The sequence below is a fragment of the Cuculus canorus genome, chromosome 7, assembly GCF_017976375.1.
Source record: "Cuculus canorus isolate bCucCan1 chromosome 7, bCucCan1.pri, whole genome shotgun sequence".
Taxonomy (NCBI): domain Eukaryota; kingdom Metazoa; phylum Chordata; class Aves; order Cuculiformes; family Cuculidae; genus Cuculus; species Cuculus canorus.
In genome coordinates, this window is record NC_071407.1 from 37,489,352 (window position 1) to 37,508,974 (window position 19,623).

At 49.9% G+C, this 19,623-nt stretch overlaps 2 protein-coding genes across 4 annotated transcripts in view; both read left to right on the forward strand.

The window, feature by feature from the left end:
- PRKG1 (protein kinase cGMP-dependent 1) overlaps positions 1 to 11,344 on the forward strand; it is a 529,543-nt gene extending 518,199 nt beyond the window's left edge. For all 3 annotated transcript variants that reach the window (XM_054071966.1, XM_054071965.1, XM_054071967.1), the window contains exons 14-18: positions 1,482 to 1,645; positions 2,586 to 2,708; positions 2,807 to 2,869; positions 3,900 to 3,966; positions 7,276 to 11,344. In XM_054071966.1, the coding sequence (XP_053927941.1) occupies positions 1,482 to 1,645; positions 2,586 to 2,708; positions 2,807 to 2,869; positions 3,900 to 3,966; positions 7,276 to 7,374 (516 nt within the window). In that variant the 3' untranslated portion in view covers positions 7,375 to 11,344. The remainder of the gene's footprint in view (positions 1 to 1,481; positions 1,646 to 2,585; positions 2,709 to 2,806; positions 2,870 to 3,899; positions 3,967 to 7,275) is intronic.
- Positions 11,345 to 15,391: 4,047 nt separating this feature from the next.
- DKK1 (dickkopf WNT signaling pathway inhibitor 1) lies at positions 15,392 to 19,379 on the forward strand. Its single transcript, XM_054071969.1, has 4 exons — positions 15,392 to 16,624; positions 17,652 to 17,808; positions 17,916 to 18,026; positions 18,494 to 19,379. The coding sequence occupies exons 1-4, from the start codon at positions 16,073 to 16,075 to the stop codon at positions 18,742 to 18,744; spliced, it is 1,071 nt and encodes a 356-aa protein (XP_053927944.1). The 5' UTR covers positions 15,392 to 16,072; the 3' UTR covers positions 18,745 to 19,379.
- Positions 19,380 to 19,623: the final 244 nt, after the last annotated feature.

The following is a 19,623-nucleotide window of genomic DNA, read 5'->3' on the forward strand; positions in this document are numbered from 1 at the left end:
ACCTCCCCAAATCAGGATGGCAGCACGGGCAAGACCTCTACCCCTCAAATTAGGGAGTTTCTGATAGGTTTCAATGTATTGCTTTGTTCACTCGTATTGCCTTTTTTGCCTCAGAAATCACTGTAGAAGTGCCCTGCGTGTAAGGTAGACCCCAAATGCCAGGTGAGACCATGGAGAGAGGGGAAGAAAACAAAGACTGCCCCTGGTGGGAGGTGCTGGAGGATGTGGGCACTTGGGAAGCCATCAGTGAAGCACAGAGCAATGTACTCCATAAAAGAACTATGTTCAGGAGGGGTTGATACCCTCCAAGAGGTCACGGGGTACCAAAATTTCTGTCTGTCAGCTTGGGGATTCTTCCCTGCCTTCTGGAAAGGAAACCTGGGAGCGTCATCAGCAGGTGGGAGTGGTAACTCAGACCATCTCCATGACAGACCTTTACAGCCTGGTGGCAGCCACTGTCTCTCACCGCGGCACCAAGCCTAACAAATGGCATCAGATTTTGTCCTCTACAGCATTTCACTAAGGCCAGGAGAGTCCAACAAGGTGTTGGATGATCAAGGAGAATTCGAGGCAGGACTGTCCTTCTTCCCACCCTAGAAGGATCTGGGCCAAGGTCTCTGCTGGTCCTGTCACCAACTCCCAGCTCCTTAGACATTTTGATCTCCCTGAACGTGTCCACGATAGCACAAGAAGTGTCCCGGCTCTCTTGTGGGACTGCGACCATGGAAGACATTTCACCTCTGTGCAGCACAGGACAGGGCAGGAGCATCTTGCAGCCATCAAGGGACAGCAGAGTGTGCTACAGACCACGGCACCGAGGCAGGGGAGGGCAGGGGGGGTAGACCTAAAACTGCAGTAAGCCTAATAGCATGAGCTCTGCTGGGCCCTAAAGGACAATTCCCAGTATAATCTGATTTTCCGTGCTTTCCAGTGCCATAGGGGCGCTGCTATAGGAGCACACTGAGGTTTGTGAACCTGCCAGCACATTCCAACAGCCTCAAGGAAATTGGAAGGACACTTGTGCTACGTTGCTCTCATACTGGGAGAGAAATCTGAATTTTTCAGTAGATGCCAAAATGGTGGATATGTCGCTTAAATAGTTATCTTGCTCAGGTTAGGGCTGGGAGTTAAAAGCAAAAATCAAAAAAAAAAAAGAAAAAAAAACAAAAAAAACCCACCCAAAAGCAAAATAAATCAACCCAAGTTGTGAATGATATGAAGTTACATCTCCCAAGAAACCACCAGTGCTGGAATTTATTCTTCTTCCCTCGTGAGAATCTTGCTTTTATATTATGAAAGATAAATTGGTGAAAAGGTCACTGTGGTTGCCTGGTTCTGGAACAACCCACAATGCTTGAGTTAGGAGAATATTCCCACGAGGAAATCTCCTTTCTTCTTTGCTTCACTTCAAGAGGAGGGGAGCACATGGCTGACATTCCTTCTCATGCCCTGCCCTGATGGGATTCTGCTCCTTTCTGCAGGTCGATTTTGGCTTTGCAAAGAAAATAGGATTTGGAAAGAAAACATGGACTTTTTGTGGAACCCCGGAGTACGTAGCCCCCGAGATCATCCTGAACAAAGGTCACGACATTTCAGCAGACTACTGGTCACTGGGAATCTTAATGTATGAACTCCTGACTGGCAGGTATGGGCATCGGGGCCGGGGCCACTGCTGAAAATAGATCGGAATATTTCTGCCGTTGTCACCCTGATTAGGCGAGGGGAAGGTTCAGAGCTGGGGTGTGGTGTAGAGGCACAGCACTGTGCTGCTGAACCTAATAATTAGTTCGTCCACTTTAAATCACAGCTTCCATGTAGACCTCTCAAAGGGCAAGACATGAGCAGGCTTTTTAGGAAATGCTGTGAAATTACATCCAAAAAATTATTTTTTGGCCCCGATTAAGCTTAACATGGTGGAGAAAGGGAAAGGGTTTGCAAATCGACTGGGAAGGAGCAGTAATGGGTTGCCACACATCTGAAAAGGAGGAGGTAGACCTGACATCATGGGGCTTTAGTCTCTATGTCTCCTGTTCAGTTTTGGATATATATATTACTGCTGATGTTGGCAGTAGTGGCTTTCTGAGACTTCCTCACCTCATCCCCCATCATTCACTCCCACAATACAGGAGCTGGAGAAATTACCCATCACCTCAACCTGCTTATCCTTTGGGGCTAGACCCAGGCCCCCACTCTGTTAAAACAATGGAAACCTAATTAATCCCGACTGAAAGCATGTCACAACATCAAACAGAATAAGGCAGCAAGGCTTGCTTGGACCCTTGTTCCCCAGGCTGCTGGGACACAGGCCATCACGGAAACGAGGTTTAGCATGTGCTGCTGCAGAAAACATGACTTTATGCTTTGGTGCTTCCCTCCAGACAGCATCACTGAAATCCAGATCATATCAGAGGTCCTTGGCTGAAAAATGGTTAAGGTCATAGGAAGAAAAGCAGTGCTAGTTGTCCTCTACCTTTTCTCCTTTCAGTAGGGTACTATGGTTTGCTTTGTTCTTTTGTGTTTTTTTTAATCAATTGTCTTTTAAAGACAAGCTTTTAATCTTTTTCTTTTTCCACTTCCTTCTGAAGTCCGCCTTTCTCAGGCCCAGACCCCATGAAGACCTATAATATCATATTAAGGGGAATAGATATGATTGAATTTCCAAAGAAGATTGCCAAAAATGCTGCTAATTTAATTAAAAAACTATGCAGGTAAGTACATGAAATATAATCACCTTGATCTTATCTGCAGAGAAATGAGTGAAGGAAGAAGGGTTTAAAAAGTGACCGATTTGTTGTTTGTTTTATAGGGACAATCCATCAGAAAGATTAGGGAACCTGAAAAATGGAGTGAAAGATATCCAAAAGCACAAGTAAGTGTCTTGTCACCATGCATCAGATCCAACACACAGAAACATGCCTTCCAAACACTTCAGTTTGCAGCAAAAAATACTACTCTTGAACCCCTTTGGCCTTTCCTTTCTAGTGTGCTCTAGACTCTAATTGAATTTCCATTGGACTTTTTTTTTCCCCCATTGCTTTAGTATAGATGCCAGCCTTGCCTGTGAGCAAAATACATTGCGCATTGCCCGTTACGCTTTAATTACCCTAATGCAGAAGAGCGTTTAGAAGCAATCCAATTCGGCCACTGCCTGCCTGGAATTTTTTGGTTTTCAGAATCCCTTTCCAAGGTTTTCTCAATATCCCTTCCCCCTCACCACCCAACACGCTTTCTCTCTACCTGTAATTTTAATTCATCATCCCTTTAGGTCTGATGGGAGAGAGTCGTTAAATTATGTCTCATAAGTTTTCACACTGCTAGAGGGGAATAAGAACAAGTTAAGAGACCCACTGCAGAAGCAGGTTATTTCATCCGTCCATACTGATCCTTTTCCTTTCCTATCCCCAAAGCAAGAGAAGTGAGTTGGATGGACACTTTGGGGAGGACAGATTGAAGGCTTAGCTCAGGACTCATCTCCCCATCCAAGCTGCTGTAGCTCATGCAAACCTAAGGTGCCCAAACCTACAGGAGGATATCCCTGTGCATGGCCTTAGCTCCAAATCTCATATGAAGAAAAGGCATCGGAGTCTCGTATGGGAGGGACTGACCCTATAGGAAGGAAAGAGTGGCTGCCAGGACACCTGCAGTGAGGATGGGGTTTTTCCTGAGCACTGATAATTTGTATTTGCCATGGTATCACCACTGGGCTGCTATGCAAGCTTCATTTTCAGTACCAAACACCTTATATAAATGACAGGAAAAATTATTCAGGCTAATTGGAGGATTTGAGGAAGATGACTGCAGGAGATGAAGCCAACAGTTTAAGCAATTAAAATTTCATTTTGTGCTACAGAGAATTTTCCACCATATGCCTAACTGTTTCATTATTCCCTCCCTTCTAGATGGTTTGAAGGCTTTAACTGGGAAGGATTACGAAAAGGGACACTGACACCTCCTATAATACCAAGCGTAAGTTTTCCTACTTATTTTGTCCTTCCTGGCCAATAAGTTTCTTTGACAGGAATATTGTGAGCTTCAGGCACTAATACACTGTAGATAAGTGGTGACAGCATGTGCTTTTTTTCTTCTGGAGATGCTTGAGGAAGTCACATTAGAGACAGTTCCAGTCCTACTTGGTCTCTAGGCAGTCTCTTCCAGGAGAAGGTGGTTTAGGGAGGGCATGATTGCAATGAAATGCCCTTCGCAGCAAGATCAGGGCAGGATCACTCACTACTACACATTTTTCTCTTCCTCAACTGCTCCACTTGTTTCTTCATCTACTTTTCACATGTCACTGGAGAGCTGCCACTTTCACCCCTTCTCTCAGATGTGTCCTTTTCTTTCTCCTTTATTCTTATTTCTTTTGGCGAGGCAAGTGGGATTTGTATGCCATCTCCCTTTTCTTTTGCATTAACCTTTCCCTCTGTCTTTTCTTTTGTGCTTTTCACCCTTTTTTTCCCTGCGTCTGTGTCCTACTTGAAAAGCCCTGTTACCGCCTAGTTTATGTTTAACTGGGAGCAGACGAGAAGGGACAGCTCTACTCATTTTCCTTTGGAGCAAAGCTCTTCCTTTGATGTCTTTGTGAGCTCTTTACCCACAAAGCCTGCCGCAAAGGGAAACCAAACAGGATTAGCTGATAGAAATTACCTTGGCCCCTTCTGTTCTGCAGCCTTCCCTCCTTGTTTCAACTTAATCCCTTTCTCTCTGTGCCTCTCCCACAGGATCACCAAGAGAATGACATTAGCAATCATGTTTAATTGCACCCCGTTGTTCTGTCCACCCGTGGTCCTGCATCTCCTGCAGCAGCAACAAGCACAGCTCTGGGGCTAAATCTGCCATCCCAAAGTTTTCTTAGCAACTATGAAAAAGCAAGAGGATTTTTTCATCCTCCACCTTTTGCCGTATGGGACACGGAAGTGGGAGAAAGCAGGACTTTGCAAATATTCACCTAAAGCAGGGTGCCCAAAGAACATATAAATGGTTAATAAATCAAAACTGTGGGGTTTTTCTGTTAAGCTTCTTTCTAATGACTATTCATTTGTTAGCAGTACTGGTCACCACATTTCAAGTCAGACAATAAAGTCAAGTTTGCTCCTTTGCATCCCATTTCAGTTCCTGGTTTTCCTATGCAGGATGTCAGTGTAGCCTGAAAATGCTACAGAAATTAAGAAAAATGCTTTTTCTTAAAAAAAATAGCCTTCCTCAGCTCTTGAACCCTCATCATCAGTTACATGGTACTACCAGGGAGGCAATCAAAAGCTGTTCCTTAGCTCTTATTCCACAGGATTTTAGGACCTCTTGGTTTACAGCCTGCTCCGAGGACATTGTGGGAAGTAGCTGAACCCCGCTACCACCACTTAAATCCATGGTGGTAGCTGTCCTGAAAAGCTTCTTCTACTTCTTGACTCTTCCAAAGATGTGCTGTCTTGCATCACGGCTCTTGCCTTTGAGAAAGATGTGCAAAACTCTGCACCATAATTAATTTCGAGGCCTGATGTTGGTAAGCAGTCAGACAGCTGATACTGACATTTGCACTTATCTTCTTGAGTGGACAGAAGTGTCCCTTCTTGTCTGGAGAGGGCATTGAGAAGGATGTTTTTTCCCATGTCTCTGACAGTGAAGGACTGCAGGTCGCACAGGTGACCTGGACCTCAGGGAATTGCACACGACAGTGTTAGCATCACATGAAGTCAATCAGGAGAATAACAACTCATCCAACTTGTCTTTCCCAAATTTTATTTCTTCTAAGAAAAAGAAAAGCCTCCACACTTGAGGGGTTGGATATGCTCAGCCTTTTTATTTTGTCAGATGAACACAAAAGGTGATCAATTCCCCAAAGCAGGGCTTATTTCCCTTAAAACCTCATCTAACCAGAGCTCAAAAAGCCACGCCTGCCCTACTAGGTTCTCTCAGAGTGGACATCTGCAGTGGAGCCCTGGGGAGCTCCAGAGACGCTTTCACCTCGTGCAGTCCACTTGCGCACTGTCATCACCGCTCGGAGGCTATCGCAAAATGCTCCAGCTCATGTGTGTCCTCTGAATGGCCAACTGCACCTCTTGTGCTTCAGTATCACATATACTTCAGTAGCTGGTATCTTGTACATACATCCCCAATAATTCTGCTCCCAGAGGGAGAGCTCACATGGGATGAGCTGAGGGAGACAGAGGGTTGTGGTCCAGCCCATGGCACTCAAGGAGGAGGGTGGGTGAGGAGCACCCCAAGGTTGAGGACCTAAAGGGGGAAGACTCTCCAGCTCAGCAGTGCCAGCACCAACAAAGTAAACACTATTCACTATACAGTGAAGCATCTCATCACTCCACTAAGCTTTTACAGGGTTTCTTTTAAAAAATAAGTTGGATATTAAAGGATCTTGATTTTTCCCAAGATGTTTTCAGCAGCAGAGCAATGCTGATCCAGCTGGGCAGCAAATTAAATTTAGAGCTGAAGCTAGATCTCTTCTTGATCAAATAGTCTTTTCCCAAGGCTTATAGCAGTATCCAGCATCAAATATGTCCCCTGGACTGTAGGTTGGGCTCTGGCCATGGCTTCTCCATCATCTGCACAAGTGGAACAGCTAAAATCTATGGCAAGTGGTTCCTGCGCAGCACTGAGCAGTCCCCTCCAGCCTGCACTGGCTACTCGGGGCATGGCTTAAGGTGCCAGTTTTCTCCAGTGAGAAGCTGTTTTGGTCTGGAGAGTTTCTGGTCTGGTTTTGTATTGTTTTAAGTTGCATTGGATATATCAGGGTCTCATTGTGAGAAAGTTTCAGTCACGGTTGTAAAGCAAAAATTTTCAAATTATCTAGCTCTGGTAGATTTTAATGACTTTATTTCCAAAAACAAGAGATGTGCTTGGACTTCGTCCTAGCACGCTAGGTTTCTCTGGTAGTCTCCATAGGCTGAGCAACATTTGTCAGGAAACTTGGAGGTGACGGGGCCCAGCTGACAGCCTCAAGTTCACAATCCTTAAGCTGCAAATTGGAAATCCTGGGTTTTGGGGAGGCCCAGCGCTTTTCCAAGTCTTTTTTCCAACCTTGTAAACATGGGTAGGACATTGCTCTTGAACTAGAGACCCTAGAGGGCCTGGATCATTAAAGCTGGGAGGCTGTGGGAAGTCCTGCTGGAAATCAGCAAGAAGCTGTGGAATGCAGAACTTCCTTGCTTGCTGTGGATAGCAATAAATGCTTTTGAACGATCACAGTTGTGAGATGGAGAGGGAGTGTCTGCAGATGTCCACTTTGATGACCATCCCTTTGTTGTCACTCTCTTCTTTCTGCAGGTTGCATCTCCAACAGACACAAGCAATTTTGACAGCTTCCCAGAGGACAGTGATGAACCACCCCCTGATGACAACTCAGGATGGGACATAGATTTTTAATGTATTTCTCTTACCTGCTTCTGCCTTGCTGAAGACAGCTTCCTGGGACACGGCTGCCAGCAAAACCGAAAGGACTGGGGAGGATTAGTGCTCGGGGTCACCATGATGCCTTGATTGATGCTGCTACAGTAACTACAGTGGCATTAGGACTTATTGCTTAGATGACAATAGTGCTCTTCATGTTTTATGTTCGAACTTAAAATAGCAGTTGACATGGTGGTCCTGACGCAAAGCCTTTCACCAGTAAAGAAATATGTTTTCTATCACTGCAATGATCTTGCTACGCTCTTAATTATAAAATTCGAGAGATACGTAGTGTTAAGACGCACTTAATTCTAGCTGCAAGGTACTGGCTTTATCAGTAGGATCAATAGTAATTTATTAAGTGCTGGAGCTAAATACAGTGCAGGATTTGGGCTGTTCCCACCCTCCAAACTCTGTGGGTCTTCTGCTGTAGGCCGGTGTAGGAGCAAAGGAGGACCACAACGGTACTGGTCAAAGAGTCCACGTCAAAGCAGTGGTAAACTTTGTCCTTTTTCTTTCCGAGCAGTAATCCTGACCAGACTGAATGTTACCTTTCCTCTTTCTTGTTGGGATTTTCTTTTTTTAGCCTGGTAAAACAAAAGCACAATTGCTTTAGATCCTGTTAAGGCAGATATGGGTCGCTTCTTTCATACAGCTGAGAACATACTGTAACACAACGATTGGGATTTGTTTTCTTTTTCCGTGGTACAACTACATAACTGCATGAAAAAAAATCATAAAATTAATCCATTTTACATATAAAATAGTGCTTAAATAATGGTCCTGGTACAAAGTGACAGCAGCCCTCTGCTCTTATTGATTAGCTATCATGCATAAATGTTTACCTTTTTAGAACCCAAAGGGAAAACATAAGACCCATAATGTACTTTATAGGTGCTATGTACATCCTTCATCTGTGAATATAAATAGTGTCAACCACCATTTCAGAAATATGTAGCAAGAGACATCATTCCCCATCACACTCTTAGATGGTTTTATGTCTCCGTGTCCGCATCTCTTCCATGTTTAGTACAAAGCTAATTAAAATTAAAAAACTGATATTGAGCCAGTTTGCTGGCTCCGTTTGTAATATTGCCCGTAAAAATTGTAGCCCTAATTCCTCATTAGACTAAGGAGCTCCACAGAGAAGTCAGTGGAATTAGATGGACAATCAATATTGGATGTGTTTGTGCAAGGTCTCCGTGTCCCTGGTGTACCAGGTCCCCAGCAACCCGTGTTTAAGGCACAGGGATAGCTGGAGCTGAGTCAGCTCACGTGAAAAAGAGAGCTGAGGAAACCAATATTATCGTATGTACACTTTTCCCCCACTTCCGCTGCTTTTCCTTTGCTTCAGCGTAGTCTCTTCTGATCTGTAGAATGTAACAGAGGAATCCTGTCCTGGATGCCTTGCTTGTTGCGAATGCGAGGGACTGGAAGTTTATCAGCTTTCAGTCTCTATAACAGACCCTGCCCCAAAAAATTAGCAGATGCTGCCCCATTTCATCTCAGAGCTGCCAAGAGCTGCTGTAGACGCTGGAAGTCAAAGGATGAACTTACACTCAACAGTCATTTATATGACTTTTGCCTACATAGTACATGGAAAATCTGTGGTTTAACCATAAAAAATTATTTCCCTGATGCTAGATCCCAACTCTTTCCCATGTTTCTAATGAAAGCGACTCAATAGAGTGTATTAAAAAGGTATTTTCTCCCCTTCTTTGACAGCAATGACGATGTCTGTTGCTTGCCAGCAAACTAAAGAGCTCGGTCATCGCAACCCCTTCAAAACCATTCTGTGTTCCTGAATTCGCTCTCTGTTTTTTCGAAGCATCAGGTGACACAGTTGGCCCAATAACTTCAAGTTATTGGTGCTGTTCGTTAATCATTAAAATCTATTTGCCTTGAAAACCATAGGGAAAAGACAGTAACAAGGTCTAGCAGGAATTACCCAGATAGGACAAATACCCGCTCGCTGTTCAGCCTCTCTCTGAGGGATGGAAGATGCTGAAAGCCAGTGCTGAATACTAGGGCTAAAATAATCACGATGCATCTTAGCAAACAGGCTGCTACCTAAAAGCCGAATTCTTTACTCACACCCCCATTTTTTCACTCAATGGATGCATCAACGTCGGAGGAGGAAACTTGTTGCATTTGTTAAGTTTCTCTGAAAGAATGTAGAGGAGTTTGTCCCAAAATGATGGTATTCAGTAGCTGAGATGCACTTGTCAATCAAGGGCTTGCTGAGAAGAAAGAGCATTACAATTATTTTGGGGGGCAACCTAAAAACACTATGGGAAGAAGGTTTTAGAGAGGGCTGATGAGTTGTTTTTCTTTTTTCCTGTCCCTTTTTCCTTGTGCCACACACAGTGATTTAAACTTGCAGTGTGCGGCATGCAATGTACTAAATATAAGTTTATTTTGTTAGCAAACTCTTCACTTGACTTTCATCACCTTTCCTAATACTTTAAACAACATAACCCATGTATATGATAAATGCTTTCATTTATAAGTAATATATTTGAGTTACATTATATATTCACAACAATGGATTGCTTCTGTGTTTCCACTCACTGTCCTTTCTTCTTTGTCTACTTTTTTTTAAAATATATGGGATGATGGCGTATTTACATAAGGGGAAACCAGCTCCCATATTTAAAACAAGTACATTAAGATTGGTGTACATTAAGTACAGGTGATCTGTAGCTTCTCACAGTGCTGCATTACCCATAGCAAACCCTTATTTAACAACAGGACCACAAACGAATATTTATGTAAATAGGTATTTTCGTGTTGATATTTTGTGGTACACATATAACTTTTTCTTTTAAAGTTCCATGGCATTACTTCATTTTCTTATTTGTAATGTAATGTTTTTAGATCAAGGTAGACTTGAATTAATGTCATACTTGTCAGTATTATTAAACTTTATGTCAACTGTACTGTTAACTCATCTGTCCCATAGTTTTAGAACATGACTAGCTATCTGGCATTGTTGCAAGTGCCTTAAATCCGTGGCATCCTATTAAAAAAAAATTACAAATTTGGTGTTATGCTGCATGACAAAGACAAACACACCTCAAAATGTTGTCCTTTCTTAGCTTGCTGCGTTTTACAGTTCTTTCTGCTACCAATTTCTAAGCCTTTATTATATAATATTGATGAATTACAGAAATGATGAAGTTGTTCTCTTATTTCTGTTCAATGTACCAGAGCTGTGTATCTGTTAATGAGATACAGAGTCATTTCTGTGAAATGTATAAATGTTATGTGCAGGTCAAATTAATATATGACATCCTATCAGTCCGTAGACAGGTATTCCTGTTTTGCTAAGCTGTGCAGATTCAACCCATCGTGCCGTCCAGCACCGACCTCCCGTCTTATACAAACCCTTTTAGAAAATCTCCTACCCAGAAAAAAACAATGAGTGACTTGGTGTGCAAGCTGACCTGCGTTTTTTTTTGACCTGAAACTCCAAAGCAAAGACGTAGCTCCTTCGCACCACTCAACAAAACAGGATCTGTGCTTTTCCCCTGACTCCTATATGCAACCTGCCGCGGAGGTGAGCTCTCAGCATTCCTGCAGAGTTCAGCGGGAAAGCTGGGAGCTCCTTGTGCCCCGCAGCTTCCCGGCTGCGTAAACCAGGTGGATCGCTGAGACTCGGGAGGTTTGGGGGCTTTACTGGCAAAAGGGAAAATTGTTATTTGGAGTTGCCTATCTTCCCGAGTCCCAACGTACACTGTTTTTACACTGGCCCTTTGTGTTATTTTCTTATTTTCTCCAGTTTTCTTCTTACATAAAAGAGGTTTTGTTTGTTGGACAAATGTCGTCATCCACCGGTCATCAGCCGGTTGCACTCTTTTGATGTAGATTTAAGAACTTTTTTCATAAACTTTAACCGCTTTTGTTTGGCTCTGTATTTTTCCCTGCAGCTGTAATTGCCGAGTGCCTGTTGTATACTTTATAGAGTTGAAATAAAAATAATTACTTTTGAACGGTGTGTCAACAACTTTCTTCCACGGCAGAAGCCAAGTTCAGGAGAGTGCTTCTGCACAGCAATTAAATTGGATTTTTTATTCTCATTTCTTATAGAATCATAGAACAGTTTGGGTTGGAAGGGACCTTAAAAGGCCCATCCAGCCTGGCCTTTAACACCTCCAGGGATGCAGCCACAACCTCCCTGAGCAACCTGTTCCAGGGCCTCATCACTCTCATCGTAAAGAAATCTCTCCTTATGTCCAGTCTAAATCTTCTCTCCAGTTTATACCCATTGCCCCTTGTCCTATCACTCCATGCCTTTGTAAACAGCCCCTCCCCAGCTTTCCTGTAGCCCCTTCAGGTACTGGAAGGTCACTATAAGGTCTCCAGGGAGCCTTCTCCAGGTTGAACCACCCCAACTCTCTCAGCCTGTCCTTGTATGGGAGGTGCTTCACCTCATCTTTGTAGCCTCCTCTGGACCTGTTCTGATAGTTGGTTATGATGATATGCAGTGAGAGAAAAGCAAACAAAATATGTGGTAGTTACAAATTATTACTGGAGTCCCATCTCCTGTCTTCATCCTGCAGGATCCAAAGGCAAATGGCCACAGTTACTGTACTTCACTGCTTATTTGAGCACTGGCATCACGCTAAGCAGCCTGGCCAAAGGGGTCCAACTCTGATGAGAGTCCTGCTTTAAGCAGGGGTGGCACCAGGTGCACCCCCTGAGTTTGCTTCCCACTTTGATTATTTTGTGAGCACACTACACAATAAGCACATTTGCATCATGTTTACTCTTCAGGGGTGAAGAATTCACTTTGTGTTTTGATTGCTGCCAATGTCGGCAAGCCCAGGGCACAGAGCTGGGAAGGGACTGTATTTCTATCACAAGCTGCATCATCCCTTGGTGGGACATGACTGCAAACAACACTCGTGAAAAAATGACAGCCTATTTGTCATTAATGTTCCTTATGATTAATGCTGAGAGATGGTGACAGGGAATCACAGCACAGCCATTGGGAGTCATGAAGACATCACCGCAGCAGGTGGAATAACGCCTACATTTTACAGCATTCAGGATGTTGAGGCTCTGCCCATCCCAATGGGATTAAAGCCATCCCTGGGGAACTGCTCAGCTCTCATGTGACACAACTGTCTCTGAATCATAGGATCACAGAATGGTTTGAGTTGGAAGGGACCTTAAAGATCATCTAATTCCAATTCCCTGCCATGGGCAGGGAAAAACTCTTACCAGACCAGGCTGCCTCATCCAACCCGGCCTTGAACACCTCCAGGGATGGGGCAGCCATCACTTTCTGGGGCAACCTGGGCTAGAGCCTCACCACTCACATAGTGAAGAAATTCCTCCTTATGTCCAGTCCAAATCTGCCCCTCTCCAGTTTGTACCCATTGCCCTTCATCCTATCACCACAAGCCTTTATGAATAGTCCCTCTCCGGCTTTCCTTTAGACCCCTTTCAGGTCCTGGAAGCTGCTCTAAGGTCTCCTTGGAGCCTTCTCTTCTCCAGGCTGAAAAACCCCAATGCTCTCAGCCTATCCTCATATGAAAGGTGCTCCAGCCCTCGGATCATCTTTGTAGCCTCCTCTGGACCCATTCCAACAGCTCCATCTCCTTCTGACGTTGAGGATTCCAGAACTGGACACAGCACTCCAGATGAGGTCTCACAAGACAAGAATGGAGGGGCAGAATCCCCTCCCTCACCCTGCTGGCCACGCTGCTTTGAATGTAGCCCTGGACACGATTGGCCTTCTGAGCTGCGAGCACACATTGCCGGCTCATGTCGAGCTTCTCACCAATCAGCACCCCCAAATCCTTTTCTGCTGTGAGGTCAAGGCTAAGAGTGTACTTCAGTGTGATATGGGCATAGAGAGACAGAGGTAAAAACTAAAGCAGTAAAGGGAGCAAAAAAACATCCCTCTAGAAGGGAAATAAATTTGATCACTGCCCAAGCAGGAGCTGGGAAGTATTGCAAAATATTGCAGGCTGCAGCAATCACAGCCACAAGTCAATGAGAAGCCCAGGGTGACGTGGCCCTAACCTGAAACTGCAAGGGGAATACAGGGATTTTGGAGCAAGGTGTGGCCCTCATTCCCGCAGGCTAAATATAGCAAAGCTCTGGGTCCCCTGACTGTAGCAGGGACGGCCACTGACTCAGCAGCACCCCTTCCACCAGCACCTGCGTCAGGTGCTCACCGAAACTTTCCCAGGCAATTATTAGCCCAGTTTGAGCCCTTCGGAACTGAAACAGCCGATAGTAGCTCCGCACAGAGAGCCAGCAATGCCTGGCTGCCACAGCTGACATCGCTTACACTTGTGGGAATAAATTGCTGCACCAGGGATGTGTTCTGTACGACCAGCCTAGTGGCTTTCTATGATGGGGTAACCACAGCAGTGGACACAGGAAAACCAATGGATGTGATCTATCTGGACTTCTGTAAAGCCTCTGACACAGTCCTGCACAACATCCTTCTCCCTAAATTGGAGAGATACGGATTTGATGGGTGGACAGTACAGTGAGTAAGAAATTGGCTGGATGGTTGTATTCACGGAGTAGTGGTCAATGGCTCAAAGTCCAGATGGAGATCCATGACAAGTGGTGTCCCTCAGGGGTCCATACTGGGACCAGTGCTGTTCAATATCTTTACCAATTATATTGACTGTGAGATCAAGGGCACCCTCAGCAACTTTGCAGATGACACCAAGCTGAGTGGGGCAGTTGCCACACTGGAAGGACGGGATGTCATCCAGAGGGACCTGGACAGGCTGGAGAAGTGGGGCTGTGAGAACCTCATGAGGTTCAACAAGGCCAAGCGTAAGGTCCTACACCTGGGTCGGGGCAATCCCCGCTTTCAGTACACGATGGGAGATGATGTGATTGAGAGCAGCGCTGCGGAGAGGGACTCAGGGGTGGTGGTTGATGAGAAGCTCGACATGAGCCGGCAATGTGTGCTCACAGCCCAGAAACCAACCGTGTCCTGAGCTGCGTCCAAAGCAGCGTGGCCAGCAGGGAGGGAGGGGATTCTGCCCCTCTGGTGAGACCTCATCTGGAATATTGTGTCCAGTTCTGGAACCCTCAACATAAGAAGGAGATGGAGCTCTTGGAACGGGTCCAGATGAGGTTAGAAAGACGATCTGAGGGCTGGAGCACCTTCCCTACAAGGACAGGCTGAGAGAGTTGGGGTTGTTCAGCCTGGAGAAGAGAAGGCTCTGAGGAGACCTTATAGCGACCTTCCAGTACCTGAAGGGGCTACAGGAAAGCTGGAGAGGGGCTGTTCCCAAAGGCCTGGAGCGACAGGACGGGGGGCAATGGGGATGAGCGGGAGGGGCCGATCTAGACTGGCGACAGCAGCGGCTCCGCCAGGCCCGGCTGCCCGCGCTCCCGCCGGGGCCGCTGCCCGGGAGCCGCCAGGGGGCGCCGCGGAGCCGCCGCTGAGGGGAGGGGGGGGCGGCGCCCCGAGGGCGCCAGTGCCGGGACCGGGGCGGGGGGGTCGGGCGCTTTGATCTCCTGCATCAAAGGGACGGGGCCCTGCCCCTGCCGGCACTGCCCCCCCGCCGGCCGGGTGCGGGGGACGCGCTGCAGCCCCCCATCTGCCGTGTCCCGTGCGGGACAGCCTCCCCCGAAAAACTGCGCTGGCGCTAGGACGAGCGGGGGGGCGGGGGGGGGCAGGGGCGGAGGGGAGCGAAGGGCTCCCTGTGCCCCCCCCCGCGGAGCACGGACACCCCGCGGCTCTCCCCGGGACGGGGGTGTCTCTGTGTGTCCGCCTGTCTGTCTGTGCGCCTCTGTGTGTGTCTGAGCGCCTCTGTGTGCCTCTGTGCGTCTGTCTGTGCGCCTCTGTGTGTGGGTCTGTGTGTGTTTGTGCATCTCTGTGTGTGTGTGTCTGAGTCTGTGTGTGCCTCTGTCTGTCTGTCCGCCTCTGTGTATGTCTGTGTGTGTTTGAGCGCCTCTGTGTGTCTGTGAGTCTGTGTGTGCCTCTGTCCGTCTGTCCGCCTCTGTGTATGTCTGTGTGTGTCTGAGCGCCACTGTGTGTGTCTGTGAGTGTGTGTGTGCCTTTGTCTGTCTGTCTGTTCACCTCTGTGTGTGTGTATGCCTCTGTCCGTCTATCTGTCTGTGCACCTCTGTGTGTGGGTCTGTGTGTGCTTGTGCATCTCTGTGTGTGTGTGTGTGTCTGTGAGTCTCTGTGTGCCTCTGTCTGTCTGTCTGTGTGCGTCTGTGCACCTCTATGTGTGTCTGTGTGCCTCTATGTAGTCTGCCTGTGCCTGTGTGTGTGTCTGGCTGTGTCTGTGAGTCTGTCTGTTCCTCTGTGTGTCTCTGGTTGTCCACGAGTCTCTGTGTGTACATCCGTGTGTCTGTGCATGTCTGCGTTTTTGTGTGTCTCTGTGTGTGCGTCGCTGTGAGTGTCTGCGTGTGGGTCTGTGTGAGTCTCTCTCTCTCGCTCTGTGTCTGTGAGTGCGTCTGTATGTCTGTATGTATTTCTGTGCATGTCTGTGCCTGTGCGTGTCCCTCTGTGACTCTGTGTGTGGGTCTGTGTGTCCCTCTGTATCTTTTATCTGTGTCTGTCTGTGTATGTGTGTGTCTCTCTGTGAGTCTGTGTGTCCATGTACCTCTTTGTGGGTCTGTGTGAGGGTCTCTGTGAGTCTGGGGGGGGTGTCTGGCTCTGTGTGTGTGTGTGTGTGTGTGCATGCATCTGTCTCTGTGTTCCTGTCTCTCTCTGTCTGTCTCTCTCTCCCCCTCTGTCTGTCTGTCGCTGTGTCTATCTCTTTCCCTCTCTGTCTGTGTGTCTGTCTCTTTCTCTCCCTCTCTGTCCGTCTGTCTGTCCCTGTGCCTCTCTCTCTCCCTCCCTCTCCCCGTACCCCGCGTTGCGCAATCCGGTCCCGGCGCGGCGGCCAATGCGGAGCCCTCGGGGCGGGGCGGGTGTTGGGGGTCCCGCCGCCCCGGGGGCCCGTGGAACCCCCCGCCGGGCGCCCTCCTCCCCGAGGGGCGGGCGCAGGGGCAGCCCCGGGGTATAAAGGCGGCGGCGCAGGTGGGAGCCGCGCGGGACGGGACGAGGATGCGGGGGCTGGTGGCGCTGCTGGCGGCGCTGAGCTGCGCGGGGCGGGCGGCTGCCCACGGCGGCCCCCTCAGCTCCAACGCCATCAAGGGACCCCCCCTAGGAGGGGCGGCCGAGGCCAGCGCCGCCCCCGCCGCGCCCTTCGACGGCAGCAACAAGGCACCGCCGGCCGCCACCCGGCAGGTACGAGCGGGGACGGAGCGGGGGATGAGCGGGGAGGGAGCGGGGAGGATGCACGGGATGGAGCCGGGAGATGCACGGGATGGAGCGAGGGATGTACGGGATGGAGCGGGGGATGCACGGGGAGGGAGCGGGGGATGCACTGGGATGGAGCCGGGGGGATGCACTGGGATGGAGCCGGGTGGATGCACGAGATTGAGCGGGAAGGATGCACTGGGATGGAGCCGGGGGGATGCACTGGGATGGAGCCGGGTGGATGCACGAGATTGAGCGGGAAGGATGCACTGGGATGGAGCGGGGGGGATGCACGGGGAGGTAGCGGGGGATGCACGGGGATGGAGCGGGGGATGCACGGGGATGGAGCGGGCGATGCACGGGGAGGGAGCGGGCGATGCACGGGGAGGGAGCGGGCGATGCACGGGGATGGAGCGGGCGATGCACGGGGATGGAGCGGGCGATGCACGGGGGTGGAGCCGGGGATGCACTGGGATGGAGCCGGGGGGATGCACTGGGATGGAGCCGGGGGGATGCACTGGGATGGAGCCGGGGGGATGCACTGGGATGGAGCCGGGGGGATGCACGGGATGGAGCGGGGGATGTACGGGATGGAGCGAGGGATGTACGGGATGGAGCGGGGGGGATGCTGGAGCTGGGGGGGGGATGCACGGGGACGGAGCAGGGGAATGGAGGAGGGGGAGGCACGGGGAAGGAGCGGGGATGAAGCACGGGGGATGCAGTGGGACGGACCAGGGGGTTGCACGGGGAGGGAGCAGGGGAATGGGTCAGGGGGGATGCATGGGAAGAGAGCAGGGGAATGGATCGGGGGGATGCACGGGGAGGGAGCAGGGGAATGGGTCAGGGGGGATGCATGGGAAGAGAGCAGGGGAATGGATCGGGGGGATGCACGGGGAGGGAGCAGGGGAATGGTTTGGGGAATGCGGCGGGGGATGGATGCTCGGGATGCAGCCGGGAGATGCGCGGGGGTGGCGACGCCGCTGACCCCCTCCGCCGCCTCTCTGCCCCCTCGCAGCCTTTCCCCTGCGCCGAGGACGAGGACTGCGGCCCGGAGGAGTTTTGCGGGGGCGCTGCCCGCGGCGGGGGCGCCCCGCTCTGCCTCGCCTGCCGGAGGCGCCGCAAGCGCTGCCTGCGCGACGCCATGTGCTGCCCGGGCACGACCTGCAGCAACGGTGAGGGGCGGCGGGGCTCGGGGAGGAGCGGGGAGACCCGGGGGAGGTCTGCCGGAGGCGGGTCGGGGTCCCAGCCGTGCTGACGGGCATTCCACTGCCTCCCGCAGGGCTCTGCACGCCCCCGGAGCCGCCCGCCGGAGCCCCCGACCTGGACGAGATGGGCACCGAGGCGCTGCCCCGGCGGACACCCGCTCCCGCCTGGGTCCCCACTGCGAAAGGTAAGGGGGTCCCCGCTGCTGCGAGCCCACCGTCCCCCGGGAGGGCAGTCCAGGGTACCCGTGCTGCTCCACGGGGTAGATGCCAGCCGTGCCCTGCCATCCCCACCCCAGGGTCACTCCAGGATGCCAGCCCTGCCCTGTCATCCCCCAGGGGTCAGTCTGGGATGCCAGCCCTGTCCTGCTGTCCCCCCGGGGTCAGTCCGGGATGCCAACCCTGTCCTGCTGCTCCCCCAGGGGTCAGTCTGGGATGCCAGCCCTGTCCTGCTGTCCCCCCGGGGTCAGTCCGGGATGCCAACCCTGTCCTGCTGCTCCCCCAGGGGTCAGTCCAGACTGACAGCCCTGTCCTCCTGTCCCCCCCTGGGGTCAGTCTGGGGTGCCAGCCCTGCCCTGCTGTCCCCCGTGGGAATGCCCACCCTATGCCATGGGAGCATCCTAAGCTGAGCGCATGTCCTGCTGTCCCCACACAGGTGAGGAGGGGGACTTCTGCCTGCGCTCATCGGACTGTGCAGCCGGGCTATGCTGTGCCCGTCACTTCTGGTCCAAAATCTGCAAGCCAGTGCTGCGGGAAGGGCAGGTGTGTACCCGGCACCGTCGGAAAGGCACCCATGGCCTAGAGATCTTCCAGCGGTGCCAGTGCGCAGAGGGGCTGGCATGCCGCCTCCAGCGAGAGCATGGCCCTGCCGACGCCTCCCGCCTGCACACCTGCCAGCGGCACTGAGCATCGCCAGACAGATGGACATGAGCGGACGGACTCCGGCCCTGCTGGAGTGGAAAGTTGTTTCTCAAGGGAACTACTTTTAAGCGACTAATTACAGTACGTTACTGTGTTGTGAATACTCAAGCTGGCACTTAGCTGTATATAACGCCGGGACTTGTAATTACTTTTTTCCCAAGGGTGCTGCCTTGTGCTCTTCAAGCCGTGACTGTGACTTTGTACACACTGGGTTTTTAAATCTAGGTCAAAGAGATGCAGCTGTTTGTTTGCGAGCAAATAAACCATTCTTTAAAATGAGCCCGAGTTGCCTGTGCATCCCTGTATGCGCGTGACTGCCACCGTCCTGAGAGGGGAGACGCAGTCCCGGGGTGGAAATGCTCAAAGAGAGATGAAGGAGTGGGGTGGCTGATTGCTGGTGTCCCATGGCAAAGGCGACTTGGGTATCAGTATTTATTCAGCTACTTTTTAGGAATTACCACCTAGTGTGCCACCAATACCCTCTGGCTGCCAGGTGCCGGGCCAAGGCTAGGCATCGTGACCGAGGCTCCAGGAAGGGTAGGTGGCAGCAAAACACCTTCCTGTGTGATTTTTCCATGGGGTGTGGAGGGAGCAAAGCATCACTGCAGGGGCTGTGCTGGACTGCAGCGTGTAGATGACTACGGGACTGGTGCTGAGGAGCACAGGAAACTCAACTGCTTCATCAAAGCAATCTTTGCATGCACTCAATAAAGAATTATTTTCAACTTCACTTTGCACCCTGTTACTACGCAGTTTCTCCCTTTTGGGATGGCCTGGAGGGAGGGAAATCCACAAATGTTTTTTTTCCTCGTACTCCCCTTCATATTCTAATCCTGTCCACGTATTGTAGCGATGGCAAATGTG